Genomic DNA, 15851 nt, shown 5'->3' with positions numbered 1-15851 from the left:
CAGATGTTCTTTCCTTTCATGCTGTTTTCTGGACAGATCTGCATTTTTCCTCACATGCCATGTGACAAAGACAGTGTTACTGGTCCATGAAAAATAAATTTAGCAGCCAGAAAAACCCATACAGTATGGATGCTCTTGATGGATTTCGTCAGAAAAAATGCCATAATATCTGATTTGAAATGGTAGTTGTTACTTTCCTTGTAATGTTCACAGAATTCGGTTTTTTGGGGTTTTTTTTTTTTTAAACACCCAAACTTGTAATAAATGAATTTAACCCTTTGGCCAAAAGAAGACAGTTGTTTGGTTTTTTTGCCCCGATTCAGGACAGCACTTAACCACATGCTTACGTTCTGTCATGAATAGCAATACATTCCTGAGTGTGGAACCTTTGGAGTCTTGCCTTCCAAACTTTTCCATCTTAAATGAGATACTTCTCCTTCTGTCAGCCACTAACTATTTGTCAAATGTCAGAATGTGTATAACTTTAATTTTTGCCTCAAGAAGGCAATTTATAGCCACTCCCTGCCTGCACTGCACTGCTGTCTACTTTCTTTCCTAATCCCTACTGCCAGACTCTCCAACCTTGGCCTTAACTCCCTGGGCAACTTGCCATGCCCTTGGGGCCAGAGGGAAATGAAGCTTTCCAGTAAGGCAGGTTGTAGAGAGAGTGCCCTCTCCTCAACAGCTGTAATCATCCCACTAGACATAGCCAGGTTCCAATGTCATCCACTTGAACTAGTTAAAGGGTTTAACGCTCCATGCTAATTGTTCTGCTTTTCAGTGATTCATCAGGTTGTTGATTTATATAACAGTTTAAATTTCTGGATGACCTTGTCCTTTATATCTGCTTTGTAGAGTTTTGTGAATCACAGCAACAAGCTAACAGAGTGGGGAAAAAACAGAAAGCAAAAGACCCCCCGAAACAATGAAGATGGTACAGAACTACAGCCTATGGTGAAACGGGAACAAAGACGATGTGATGAGGACATCAAATAACATATTGTCTCCCAGATGTACTACAAGAATGGGGATAGACTGTAAATATTTATTTTCTACTTTGTGATTTCTTTCAGCAGCCAGATTGTTGAGCCCCAGGGCTTTCATCCCTTCATACTAATCACTGTTATTGACACTGGAAGCTCAGGGCCAGATTTTGGCCATAATTGGCCAGCAATGAACTCTGCTGGTGTAAAGCAGGCAGAACTGGCTTTTGTGCCAACCACCCTTTCCATCCCCAGCATAGAGAGGGATGAAGAGGCCCAGAGAGAGCATGTGGCAGGGTTCCTTGCAGCCACATTGGCATAAAGGCTCAAAAGGCCTTAAGTGTAAATTACTGTAGTGCTAGGTTGTTCTAATTCACACTGGGACTAGTGTAGATTTCCCAGTTTCCTGCACTGAGCAGTGCTCAAATGTGGTGGAGAATCTGGTACATGGTTTAAGCTAAAAGAAAAGGAGTACTTGTGGCACCTTAGAGACTAACAAATTTTTTGAGCATAAGCTTTCGTGAGCTACAGCTCACTTCATCAGATGCATTTGGTGGAAAATTTAAATAACAAATTGGTTAGTCTCTAAGGTGCCACAAGTACTCCTTTTCTTTTTGCGAATACAGACTAACACGGCTGCTACGCTGAAACCCATGGTTTAAGCTGACATTTTTGTTTGATTGTGCTTTACACTGTTGAAAAATTAGGAGGTGAAAGAAGGGAGATACCCCCTCAAGATGCAGTTTCAGACTTAAAGACTAAGAGTTTGTTTTCAAGCACAATTAACTCAAGTTTTATTTTCAGTGTTACCCCTAGACTCCCATCCACACTCACAAATCACTACCTTGAGTTAGACCATGTCTACACTACACTAGTTTTATCAACATAAGGCAGCTTATGTCTACCTAACTAGACGTGTACACACTGCAATGCTCTTCCCACCGCTTTAACTCGCCTGCTACGCTGACGAAATAAAACCACCTTGATTAGAGGAATAGAGCTTAGGGCAGCGTAGTTAGTGATGCAGTGTCAGTGTAAACACTGCATTGCATACTTCACCCTAAGTGGTTTCCAGGAGGTATCCCATAATGCCAACCCTGACAGCTCTGGTCACCATTTTGAACTCCCCTGCCATGATGCCTGGTATACAAGTGAACGCCCCTCACCTGTTAAAGGCCAGGGAAGTTTTGAACTTGCTCTTCTTGTTTGCTCAGGGTGGAGAGCTCACAGAGCAACTGCCCAGCTGAGCATGCTGGTTCCATGCAGTACCCTGCCTTGAGTACACGGTGGTGGATCTCCTGGATGGGGGAGAGGAGGCTGTGCAGGTGCAGCTCCGCTCCAGCCTCAGAAACTTGCTCGGGGAATGGAGGAGAAGGGCTCCAATAGGGACGTACAGCAGTTCAAAGAGCTGTGGCAGGCATAGAAAGGCAAATAGTCACCTCTGGTGTGCAGCTGCAGACATGCCGCTTCTACAAGGAAGAGGCTGGGGTCAGGGTGTTGGTGAATAGCTCCCTGCCTTGAGCTCCTCTTATAGCCTTGTGGTTATAATGCCAGCACAATACTGAAGAGCAGTGCAGGATCCATGTGTTCTGCCACAGATGGCTGGCGCACAGGTTACCAGGGCAGTTGAAAAGCAGCTGGAAACCTAGTAGGATGCCCATGGAATGATGGGATTGAGAAACCGGCATCATGTGACATTGAACCTGCCCCCATATGACATTGCAAACCCTCTCCAAAACACCCTACGACCAGTTGCACAGTGGGATAGCTACCCACAGTGCACTGCTTTCTGTGTCAGTGCAAGAGCTGCTACTGTGGATATACTCCGCTGACACAAGGAGCTTAGTGTGGACACGCAACAGCTGTTTAATTACAGCGACTTAACTTTAAGTAGTTAAGACATTAGCCTTAAATGGTGGTTTATGCTTGAGCCTGTTTAGGCGGGTAAGGGATGGGATAGTTTGAGACTCAAATGATGCTGAAGCTCAAGCTCCTAATGCTGTAGGGGTGTAACAGCTTGAGTTACAAGTCATTAGCAGCTAATCCAATCACTCTGTTAATCCAATTACTCTGTACTGGTAATCAAATCACTCTGTAACTCCATGTTTTTTTTTTTACAGTGTGGTTGCTCTTGCTTGAGGTAGGCTAGCTCAGATGCAGTTTTTTTGAGTGTACAAACTCGAGTTACGTTGCTGTGAAGACAAGCTCTCCGAGAAGAAGGTTGCCAGTTGATTTTAATGGAGCTATGACAATTTACATCAGCTGAGAATCTGACTCCGTGTGTTTAGAACTCAGCATGATTGTCACCCAGGCACAAAATATAATTCTCAATAAAGCCAGGGTTGGCTGATAAATGTTCTGCAGCAGCAGCACCCATTCCATGTCCTGCTAAATTGTGTCAAGCACAGAGATAAAGTCAGTATTGTTGCCCCTTTTTGACCCAAGTGACTAGTCAAAGTTTGGGGCCTGGTGAGTGTTTCAGGTGGGAGTACAAATTGGTGAAAGTCAAGTGTTTCTTTGATGCAGTTTTGGTTATTTACAATGAATGTACCAAGTCCTGTTTTTCTGAACACGTAGGCAATCAAATAGCAGGAAACAGCTGCTTTTGCTAACAGCACCAAGAGCAGTCTTTTCAGTCTGCACCCGACCCAAAAACCTCTCCCTATGTGTCATCCAGGGTGAGCCACCCACTTTCATCTGCTTCTTCAGCCTGTCAGTGTCACTCACTCAGGCTGTGGCTACCCGAGAGAGCTTATAGCGGCACAGCTGTACCGATGCAGCTGTGGTGCTGTAAGATCTCTAGTGGAGCCACTCAAAGCCAACAGGAGAGAGTTCTCAAACCGACTTAATTAATCCACCCCCAACAAATGTTGGCGACTGTGTCGGCAGGAGAAGCAGATGTCCAGAACAGGCTTAGGACGGTGTAACTTATGGTACTCGGTGGGTGACTTATTCACACCCCTGATCAACATAAGTGATAGTGTAGACATAGCCTCAGTCTATTCTCAGTTTCTATGTGTTCTGTCACAATACCGAGGCAAACCTTCCATTCACCCATAGCAAGGTTTTATCCAGCTCATAACCATATATTTTGGTGACTTTATTTCTTGATTTATTTTCAAGAGGTTGCAGACTCAGTGTATGTCTATGCTACAAGTGCTGCAGCAATACTGCAGTAGCATTGTAGCGTAGACACTACAGCGATGGAAAGGGGTTTTCTGTCTCTGTAGTAAATCCACCCTCTCAAGAAATGGTACCTAGGTTGATGGAAGAATTCATCCTTTTACCTATCTACACCTACAGTGGGGGTAAGGTCGACCTAGCCCCCCACAGCGTGCGAAATTTTTTACAGTTCTGAGCAATGTAGCTAGGTTGATCTAAGTTTTAGGTGTAGACCAGGCCTCAGGCACTTACACTTTTTTTCATAGCATTATTGTATAGAGAAATAACCTAAGCTCTTCAGTTAGAATTCATGGTTTTAAGTTTATTATTCTGATTATGAATGTCTGTGCTTGGTGTCTTCAATACTTGTACTTTTGGTGAATTTAGTCAAAAATTATTGAAAAGCACAAAAGTGGAATACAAAATAGTTTCGCCACCAAAGAAAATCCTGGATACACAGATACAAGAGTGCACAATCCCCCTTTATTTTCTTGAAAGATCACATTTTACAAATATTTTGACAAAGTTATCAGGGCCAGTGGCTACATATTTGACCCCCCCCCCCCCCCATTGTAGACTTGAAGTTGAGATTGACCTTGAAAGCATGCAGGCTAAGCAGTAATAGCAGAAATTCAGACAAAACAAAGTGAAGGTTACAGATACGTTGGGACAAAGTAATTTTTAGATGTGTAAACCCTGGTTTGTACCTCTTGCACTGAAGAAAAAATTAGAGATTTAATTGTTTAATTTTTTATGTACAGTAATGGATTTTTCCAGCATAGCTGATTTTATTAAAAAATGTAAAAGTATTTATGATGTTTTATAAAAGTTGAATTAATAAACAAATCTCCTGTAAGATTTGTGGTGCTGCTTAAAAACCGTAAGTTTACAAAGTCCAAGAGCTATCGTTTTGGTATCGGACCCTCTTGATAAGTCAGCTGATGTGACCCACCAGTAATTCTGTATGCACCTATATGGAAAATATTGGCCAGTAGTCCCCGGGTCAGTTGATGCACAGAACTGTAAAGAAGGTTCTTTTAGATCATTCCCATTTGGACCATTTAATATCCCTTAATAACCACTACACCCAATTAAGGAGCAACATTGAAGCCATTGGAAGGAAATTATCTCCAGTTTCCCTCAGCCAAGACAATGGCTACAAGGTATGTGGGGTTTGTGGGAGGTTGGTCAGTTGTTTTTTGGTTTGGGGAGGGGTTTTTTTGTGCAGGTGGATGGATGATCTTGGTGAGGAATGGTTTTAAATAGAGGAAAATTATGAACAGCCCTTTGGCCCCTCTCTGCAGGGCAGATGAGGGATAAATCCTCTAGATGTACTAATGTTTGTAAATAAAAATGAACAGACATTTTGTATGTGACAGAAAGCAGGGAAAATAAGCTGGGCTTTTTATGTTCTGAGATCATAGGATTAAATGGTATAGAGGCAGATGTGATTGGACAGAGGTTGAGATACTAGGGTGAAGAAGTAGATGTGGAAGTTTCTGGCACAGAAGTGGTAGTTTGGGGAGTGAAGGAAATTACCTCATGGGGAGAGAGTGAAAAGATGACAAAGGATGGAGTCCTAAGAAGACTCTGGGAGAGAGGAGCCTCCAGAAGAGATGCTGAAGGAGTAGACAAAAAGTTTAAATAATAAAACCCTCAAAGAGCATCAGGGAATGTCTTTTTATGCACAATTGAAGTTTCGTTGAGCTCTGGGGTTGGGTTTGGTTCCTGGATGTCATACATTTTCATGAGGTCAAAATTTTCTCATTCTGTGAGATACATGGGTCCATTTTTCTCTCTCTTGGGAGGAAATTGGAAAGGATTTCAAAAAATCAGGCTATTACAGTGAATTTTTAAAATTTGCTTAATCTAGATCTGATGTCAATATTTACCAGTGCTACACAATCCTTTTTTTTTTTTTTTTTCCCCCCTTCTTCCCCAGAGCTGCTTTAACTGCCTGTTTGAGGGCAGGACTGAGTGGGAGACCAGAAGGTGTCTTTAGCAGAACTATACAGGCAGTAGATGGTTTCAGTCTATGAGCTGGAACATTTCTGCAGGTAAGAGAAAGTTCTTGTCTTTGCTGCCCTAAAGAACAAACTCAGAGGTGAAGGAGGACAGTTTGTTTAGTAACTGAGGAAATATCAGAGGCAGCGAAGGCAATTGGTGGCAATTCTCTTGTCTTCTAATAAAAAGCGGTCAGACCATTCCATTGAAATCTATGGATTCTTCCCCCTCCTCCCCCCACCATGTGAAAAGGAGACTTAGACATTTCTGTGTCAGTATTTCCTTATCCCCCACCTTTTCAGCCAGACATTACCACACTCTGTAGGTCTGGGAATCCATGCAGGTTAGGGGAGCAGGCAGTTGGTGGGATGATCCCTAGAGGCTGTATATAAGAGATTGCAGGGATGGCCACTGGCTGTGAAAGCCCGACTGTTACTGGGGTGGTCAGAGACACAGGTCCTCTATGAGGATGGACCCAGTTTCCTGCTTGTCCCAGGAGAACTTAAGCTTTGGGGGCAGACCCTGCAGCTTTTTCCATGTGGGCAGCAAGCCTGGCCTGAAAACCCATGCACTGGAGAGAAAATTCCACAAGGGAAATACAATGGAGATTTCTTCCCCTTTAGCCCCCTACTGAGGTTCTTCCCTTGGGACAGGGCAATTGGGTCCAGCGTTGGGAGAGTTTTAGTACAGTACAACTTCACAGTTACGAACACCTTGGGAATGGAGGAGGTTTGTAACTCTGAACAAAATGTTATGGTTGTTTTTTCAAAAGTTTACAGCTGAACATTGATTTAATACAATGAAACTTTACTATGAAGAAGAAAAATGCTGCTTTCCCTTAATTTTTTAGTAGTTTACATTTAACACAGTACTCTACGGTATTTGCTTTTTGTGTGTCTCTCTCTCTCTGCTGCTGCTGCTGATGCCTGATTGTGCACTTCTGGTTCCAAATAATGTGTGTGGTTGACTGGTCAGTTCGTAACTCTGGTGATCATAATTCTGAGGTTCTACTATGAAAGGAGAATGAGCTGGAACATTTGGCACATAGCTCAGCCAGACACTGTGAAAGCTTCTCCAGTCATGTCTACACCTATGTTCAACAGAAGTATATCAAACTATGCTGGTATTTTGTGAGGCGGACTAAAATGAATTCATTTCTGGCTCCCAGAAGTGAATTCCTACTATGTGAGAGCCTGCACATACTAATAGCTGCTCTATCCAATTGGCAAAGACAAAGGCTAACAGACTTTCTCACTTATCTTTGATAAGTTATCATTAATGATTCATTTGTATTCTATCTTTGTCTCTTTGAATATCTATCCTGCCTTTAGACAGTGTCAGGACAACTTATATAGGGTTAGTCCTGTGACCCAATGTCCTCAAGTTAGATCAGCAGCCTTCAGGCCAAACGGAGGACAGCATATAATGTACTTCACCCACTCAAGAGTTCTTCCTAATTAAACAGCACAGACTTATTTTAAAGGTACATAATCATTTTGAAAATAGTCCTTGACTGAAAATGTAGTGGCCATGATAGATGCAAGCAACCTGTAGTGCAACTATAACTTAAAGTAATTGATAGAAAAAAATCTATCATGTAAGTTTGTTTTGTGCATTTAATAGCACTTTTTGTATAATCAGTTTCTCTGTTGCTGAAAAGACTTCTAAACACCAATAGGAAAGTAGAAAATCATTTATAAAATTTTATTTTACAAGAAATTTAAAAATAGAAAAAAACTTAAGATGCTATGTCAGAAACTGGAGTATAGTTTATAATGGTAAATTTAAAGCCGTGCAAGGACCTTAAAGCCAAAGAAAAGGAGACATGATCTTTAAGTACAGTATCTTCCATATTGTTTGCAGTGGAGTTGTAGCCATATTGGTCCCAGGATGTATGAGAGACGAGATGGTAATTTATTAGAGCAACTTCTGTTGTTAGAAGGTACAAGCTTTCAAGCAGTGCAGAGGTGGTCTTCTTCAGAACCTGAAGAGCTCTGTCTAGCTTGAAAGCTTGTATCTTCTACCAACAGAAGTTGGTTCAATAAAAGATACCATTTTACCTACCTTGTGCACATTCCTGTTTTAAAAAACTGAGTGCTCTAACCCCTACCTCAATTCAGAAAATCTTAAGACTTCCGAAACCTGATAAGTATCCATGGCCATTCAGTATCCTACCAAACAACATATCGTTTCTTCTCAAAAGTAAGTCCTGGATTTTCCGTTCTTGTCTTATAATGTGTATAGTCCCTTAAACTTGTAGTGTTATTACAAAGGAAAGATTTTTCCTTGCCCTGAAGAATTTGAGTATGTTAAGAAAATGTGTGGATGGATTACTGACTAGCTACCTTCTCTAACTCCAGTGTGTTTGAGGACAGTTAAGCTATATTGCATTTAATTCCCAGACTAAGCTAACAGTAGTCCTCTATCATTGTTTCATCTGCATGTTCTCCCACATAAGTCTTTTAATGGTTTCCGATTGTTTGAGTTTTTGGTTTATTTTATGCCGTATATGCCATCTCTCCATGGCTAGGTCTGCTAGAAGTGGAAAAGGAAGGACAATTCTAGAGATTAAGCATTTAAATAGGAACATGAGCTTTTGTGTGAAAGGCACACTTCCCAAATACGTTTAAACTACGTCTCTTTCAAAGAATGCCTAAATGATCATTTTCAAAGGTACTTTAGAGCTCTTGAATATCAAATGTTGTCAGGTGCAACTGCCAATTTAATGCGTTTAGTCTTTTGATGTTCTATATTCCGTTGCCTTTACTTACTTTTCACCATTTATGCTGTTACATGTTGCTATAAAACTAGGTTGGCCAGTTTCATTTTTTTGCAGGCTCTTAAAAGTAAAATCTGATGTATGTCTTGGCTCTCCATTCCTCTGATCTTCTACATTAAGAGGCAGGACCAAACCTGTTGCATGTGGCTGAGTGGGGTTGGGCTTCCCTTCTAAAGAACTCTTCAGAGAGACCACTTCCAAAAGGACTATCTTAAGAATTGATAAACAAGTTATAACAACTAATAAACATTCCCTTAATTTTAATCAGTCTACAGAGCATAATGGAGTCAGATTAAGAATTAAATCACAAAGTTAGGAGGGTATCAGTTACTGCTGAAGAGTAGCTTTTTCCTCAATGCAAGGCCTGTGCTGCTAAATAGAATTTCCATGAGTCTGGATGAGTAAGGGCCTTAACTCAATAAGTCTTTCTAGAATGGTAGAGGAAAGGAAGGTCTGTTTGAAAAACATACCTTCTCATCTAAGACCAGCTTTAAGACAGTGTGGTGAAGGCTGCAATGCTACTGCCCTTACAGTACCTTTTCTGTGGACAAAGGTCTTTATAAAATTTGGCAGTTGACAGGCACTCACACTTCTTAGTGAGGAACTTCAAAATCAGAAGGGATGTTGCAGGTAAGAATCTGTACAGGAGCCTGTTTCAGATGTATAGCACTAATCTGGTATGTATGGGTCTGCCCCATGGAAGTCATGAGCATGACAGTACAGCATTAAGTGACTGACATTGTATTAATCAATTTTAGTGTATTTCAAAGTACATGAATTTGAAATACAATGTACACAAAACATGGGCTTTTAAGAAAACAGGTAATGACATTTGTGACTGTATGCATGTACGTACCAACTAGTTAGTTGGTATGAAATTTATAGAAGTTTGTTTTTAAGCACTATGTGGGTATTCCCTCATGCCTCGTGTGGACTGTCCACTAAATTCAGAGTCATAATGCCTTAAACTACTGAAAAATGAAAACTTGTGTTTATAGATTGAGGAAAGTGATTTGCACATTACATGCTAATTAACTTGTTACCTGTTGCATCATAATGGGGAAAATAATGTATGTATTTGAGTCTGATCCTGTACTATTGACTTCAATTGGACCAGGATTGTGGTCCTAATGAGCAAGGCAAGTTTATTTAAAAACAAACAAACCCACAAGCTCCAGGAAACTAATCCATATGACATAACTGACATAGTAGTCATAATACTGCTTTTAAGCATTTTGTTTAACATGATAGGTGTGCACTAAGATTAATTACTTTCATAGGGATTGAACTCCTATGCTGTTTTATACAGAACTAACTGCAGTAAAAATGTAGTTCACAGGTTTGATGGACAGTTCTTTTCCTCCCTTAATATGTGAAATGGTTGTTTTTAATTCTGTTGACTCAAGCAGCTACTTCAGGATGATTTGTTAGTTAGACATAAATAGCTAAGCTAGAGTCATCAGGCCAGCTGAAAATGTCTGATATCAAACCATATCAAAAGCAAACAGCAGGAACTTGGTAACAAACAAGCAGTTTGTTTATCTTCCTCAAGGAAGGGCCCTTCACAAGCTGAGGCTGCTTGCTATTAGCATGACTCTAAGTACTCACATCAAGGACCTTATCAACTGTCCCCCTCCACTGCTAATGTTGGGACAGCCTTGTTAGCATCTCTGTGAGCCCTAGGGTTAGGCCATTGTTAAAGTGGCAAGAGAAGGCAAATAAGATAGGCCTAGTCTACAGCTACCTTGCTCAGGGGTTTTAAAAATCCACAGCCCTGAGCAACAGTTTGGCCAACCTAACCCCTGGTGTGGACGGTGCTAGGTTGATGGAAGAGGTGGATTACCTACACCAACAACAGGCAAAGCCTTCCTGTGATCATAGGTATGTCATGAAATGCTACAGTGATGCCACTGTAGTGTTTCAAGTGTTGACAAACCCTTAGTGTTGCTTCTCAGTAGTCTACACAGAGGGAGACAGCCTTCTGTTCCACTCACAAATAATGCCCTTATTTTTTGTTGTTTGCTGGCAGCTGCCTAAGATTTGTATGCTTGCAGTTTTTGAATGCTACACTTAATGCTCTGGCAACTTGTTAAGCATTAGTTGAAGCACCACCTCTGAGCAGCAGATATTCTATGAATGTACATGCTGTCCATGTCAAGGGTTTAGGCCAAAGCCGAGGCTCTGTAGTAATTCTGCAACTCCTCATTGTGTTGATAAATGAACTCTCCTATTCCCAAATTGTAAGATTCTGGATTTTGTAATTGCATTTTCATCATAAACTGCTATTCTCCCCTCCACAGATTATTCTCACAGGGTCAGTACAAACTCCATGTTTCAAGTTGAGGTCTGCTTCATACCTAGAGGTGTCTGGGGGAATGAGCAAGGATAAGCAGAGCGGATTCCTGCAGAATGCATAGTTAGACAATATTGCTCTCAACGTTAGGGAGGACTACCTAGTGAAACCCTACAGATGCTCCACCCAGTAGCTCATGGGATTGAAGAGAGTATTCTCTTCTGTATGCTGCTCCCAGTTGGGATCTGCAGGGGCAGGGGATCACCTCCCTTTCTAGGATTCTGATGTTGAAAAGAACATTTCATACTCTGGCCTGACACAGGTCCACTAGAATTTTTTTCAGAACCATTCTCACATTTCCTGAGCTGTGGGGGTTCTAGATTACCTTGACATAGTCAAGAATAAGATTTGGAAATAATTTCTGTGGTAACTAATGTTCTAAGCATAGTAATGTAACAAATAAATGAGACATCAAAGTCATGTACCTTCAAGAAAAAAAATATTTATAAAAATACAATGGGATCAGTTTATGATGAGAAATGTGGCAATAAATACAGTTCAAGGAAGAAAGCATTTCTACATGGATATATTATGGCACATACAATAAAAATAAATGCACCATCAAAACATGGGACTTCTGTGGGCTCAAGGACTTTGTACAAGCTCCCTTTTTAGTAAAACAACTATTCTAGGAGTTTGGTCAGTTTAGATAATGGAATGAATACACAATCACAAATGCACATTTATCCTGTCTACTGTCTGACTTTAAAAAAGCAAACCATACTGCAGAAATAAAGTAATTATTTACTAATATACTGCAGCTTAACTTTTAGCATTTAACATAAGCATGGAAGTCTTCAGTGTTCCATGCAGAAATTAGGTAAGTACTAAATAAGTAAAAGGAGGGGTGGATGTGGTGTGTAAATACCTATTTAAGTAGGGGATTGTGAAGATGCATAGATCTGTCTTAAAATAATTGGCTTTACAAGAGTACTCCCCTTTCACAGTATTCCTTTTTACTTCATATGCAGTTATTGGTTATGCTGTAGACTACAACTGTTACAGCACTAAAGGCAACTAGAAGAGGGAAAAGGCAGAGAAAGGAAAAAGGAATGTATGTAAGGCAATCTTTCTTTAGGAACATTAAGCATAGTGTGTAGGAAGACGGGTAACAATTCCACAAGGCTAGTTTTGTTTTTACTGAATAAAATAATGGACTAATATACTGAGCATGTGATTCAGATCTAATAATCAATGCCCTGGTCACTGTACTGACCATGGTAATCTCTTTGATAGTCATCCTGGTACTCGCCATGATAGTCATCTGGATATTCTGCCTGATAATCACTATCGCTGATTTCTGACCCATTAGTTCCTGTTCCTTGGCTTCCATTATGAATTACAGGTTCTGTTGGAGCAGCACAATATTTGGGGTCATACACTTGTCGTCCAAGCCCATACACGCTCATTCCCTTCTGGGAAGCCACTTTGTTAGTACCCATTTGTAGTGAAATAGTAGAGTTGTCCACTGGCTGTAATGTGAGCTTCTGGTCATAAATATCTCTTCTGGTGCCTGGTGCCAGCATCCCAGCCTAGTGAAACAGGATAATAAAGCAAGCATTATGGTAAGGATACTCTAAAATTCAGTTAAGAATCTTGACAATGAATTTCACTCAGTTCTGTATGTACAGCATCCACTTGTACAAGCTGAATGGAAAAAGTGACTAAAAATACAATAATATTACAGGACCAACAGTTAACACCTATTACACACACCAGTGAAAAAAGTTAAGTTATAGCTCTACACCCCTAGTGGGAAGGCCCTGCTGAGAAGCCCAGCATGCCCCTCTTTTAGATGTTGCAAAGGGGGTGGTGGACATTCAACCAGGATACTGCCCAGGGAGCTGTCTTTCATTTTAGTTTTGGCTAGTGAGTATGTGAAATGAAGTTTCCCCTTACTTTTCTGACAATACAGCCAGAGAAAGGGGCTAGCTGTAGGCACTGTTTTTTGTTCCATCTAGTTCTTTTCAGCAGGAAGTAGATCATGTACCCACAAGCGACTCAGCTCTTGAATCATTACAAGGAAGCACTACTGGTATTGTGCCCTCCCTAGGTCTCAGCTAAAGACTTCCTTAGTAAGATGCAGATCCAACCCTTCAGTCTGTCACCTGCCTGCCTGCCCCCTCGAGTGTTGCAGTGTAATGACAATAGCTGATTTTGAAATACTGTATCACATGTAACCTTGCTTACCTGACTGGCCCCTTTGTTAGTACCCATCTGTAGGCTAATTGTTGTCTGGTCAAATGGTTTATCAGTTTGCATTTTTGGATCGTAGAGATGCCTTCTGGTCCCATAAGCAGTCATACCTGCCTGGCTGGCACACTTGTTGGTTCCCATCTTTATAAAAACACAGAAAAGGGTGAGGGGGGAGTGATATAGCAACTCAAGGAGACCTAGTCCAAGAACAGAGATCCAAACAATAGCATTGGTTGGATTTTAACATAGAGAAAGCAGTTACAGCTTAGCCATTGACCTTAATGTTCACTTCTAAACAGATACTGAGCTTCTCTTGAGCAAAGAATGACAAGTAATCCAATGCCATATTTCAATGGCAATGTCCAACCGGGTGCTGATTAGAGAGAGAAACCTAATTTCATTTTGTGCACTAACGCATATTTTAGCCATATGGTATATGATGGAAAGGCTAATTCATATCATATTACAGTAAAACCTCAGAGTTATGAACACCTGAGTTACGAACTGACCAGCTAACTACACACCTCCTTTGGAACCAGAAGTACACAATCAGGGTAATATCAGAGAAAGAAAAAATACAGTACTGTGTTAAATGTAAACTACTAAAAAAGGGAAAGTTTAAAAAAAAAAAAAAAGGACAAGGCAAGGAAACTGCTTGTTTCATTTAAGTTAAGATAGTTCAAAGTAGCATTTTTCTTCTGCATAGTAAAAGTTTCAAAGCAGTATTGAGTTGTAAACTTTTGAAAGAACAACCTCCTCTCCCAAGGTTCTACAGTACTTGCAGTTGTGTGGTACAACAAATTAACATTTGATGCTATTGTCTTATTCTGACTGATTAGCACACAAAATGGAAAGAACAGACCCCTCAAAATTCAAAGTAGCACTGCATCCAGCAAGCTTCTAACTTGCTTCTAAACCACTATTTTTTGGGATAGAGAAACAATGTTTACAAGAACCATTAAACCCACTTCTCTATCCCTATTATATTTAGGCCTAGCAGAATTCTATTTTTTGACAGATCAATGTTTATTTTTAAGCATGATCATTGGTTTGAAATATTCAGTTATGTAAAATTATAGGTTATGCATTTTTTTTTCATTTTTGCCAATTTAAATTTTCACAGTTGCAGGAACATATGGGGAGATGAAAGGGGTCAGTGAATAATTATTTAATGATAGCAGGTGCTGCAATTCAAAAAGTTTAAAGCTACCTAAACAGCACCCCCTGTTCCAGCTCTTCTAATGCTGGCAAAACAATACGTTTTATAAACAGTAAGTAGGACTCAAGTTCTCAAACAGCATTTTTCTTTCTTTGCTCATTTGTACATTTTCACGAGTAGGAATGGAAATATTTTTTATCTACTTGTGTGTGTACAGTGAAATTAACATTTATTGATAAATATCTAATTCTGCCAAGCCTAATTTAGAGATTACAGTAGAGGAAGAAACTTCTTTCACTGACTATCACTCAATTTTAGAAATCCTATCAATTGTTTACAAGGACAGAAAACAAACCGCACACTAACTGCAGAAAGAGAACTTGTTCTAGGTGAGAAACCAGCAACCCATTTTAGGGCTTGTCTACATAAACAGCAGGCAGCAAGCTGCGGTATAAATCTACCTCACACGAGCCTGCTGCTGGGTACTACAAAGTGCACGATAGAACTTGTAGTTTGCAATGGCAATGTCCACATGGACAGTTCGTATGTAGCAGGCTAGCGTGTTGTAGATTTACATTTGCCATCCACTAAATGTTCTTATAGACAGGCCTTAATTGCTTTTTCAAACAGCAAATTATCTATCACATTTGAGGATGGCTTCGCAATTTGGTTTACCATACACAAAACTTTAATCTCATGCTTACCTGCAGGCCAATTACACTTTGGCCAGCTTTTAGTTTTCCTGCATCAAAACTCCTTGCTTGCTTTTCTGCATATTTGACACCGATATCAATTGTGGTATGGAATCCTTTGGTTTTTGCCTAAGTAGAAACAAGTCATTCAAAAAGTGAACACACTCACTTTTCAAATCATACTTCTTGCCACTAGAACTTCTTGAAGGAATTACACCCCATCCATGGACAGCAGGCTAAGCTTTTCAAAAGTGACTAATAATTGAGTGCCTTAACTTTTGGGTCCCAAATTTAAGATGCCTTATGTGGGCCTGATTTTCAGAAAGTGCTGCATCTTTGTACTCTGAAAATCAGTCCCTTTAAGGTGTCACTAAGGGAACTAAAAAACCACCACCTAAAATCATTAATCACTTCTTAAAAATATTGGCCAGCAAGTTTTAGATTTGCTTGAAAAGAGAAAGTATTACTAAATGTAAGACTTTGTCAAGTATGTATAGCTTTTACTGCTAGAAACATTTTCTAA

At 40.3% G+C, this 15851-nt stretch overlaps 2 protein-coding genes across 7 annotated transcripts in view; one reads left to right on the top strand and one right to left on the bottom strand.

Annotated features, from left to right (window-relative positions):
* SLC44A3 (solute carrier family 44 member 3) overlaps positions 1–15851 on the top strand; it is an 86464-nt gene that overhangs the window by 62710 nt on the left and 7903 nt on the right. For 4 of the 6 annotated variants that reach the window (XM_043490533.1, XM_043490532.1, XM_043490534.1 and 1 more), the window contains one exon: positions 856–5001. In XM_043490533.1, coding sequence (XP_043346468.1) covers positions 856–996 — 141 coding nt within the window. In that variant the 3' untranslated portion in view covers positions 997–5001. Of the gene's footprint in view, positions 1–855; positions 5002–6087; positions 6203–15851 lie in introns of those variants that run through there. The other 2 variants (XR_006273671.1, XM_043490531.1) reach the window with 2 other exon arrangements.
* The window catches only part of CNN3 (calponin 3), a 50577-nt gene continuing 46430 nt past the window's right edge, over positions 11705–15851 (bottom strand). Inside the window, exons 5-7 of the mRNA XM_038412208.2 lie at positions 15341–15457; positions 13472–13618; positions 11705–12813 (exon numbers count right to left, since the gene is read on the bottom strand). Coding sequence (XP_038268136.1) covers positions 12466–12813; positions 13472–13618; positions 15341–15457 — 612 coding nt within the window. The 3' untranslated portion in view covers positions 11705–12465. The remainder of the gene's footprint in view (positions 12814–13471; positions 13619–15340; positions 15458–15851) is intronic.

This window comes from Dermochelys coriacea, chromosome 8 (genome assembly GCF_009764565.3).
Source record: "Dermochelys coriacea isolate rDerCor1 chromosome 8, rDerCor1.pri.v4, whole genome shotgun sequence".
Classification (NCBI taxonomy): domain Eukaryota; kingdom Metazoa; phylum Chordata; order Testudines; family Dermochelyidae; genus Dermochelys; species Dermochelys coriacea.
The sequence above is the reverse complement of the archived record's forward strand: the minus strand, read 5'-3'. Positions and strand labels throughout refer to the sequence as shown.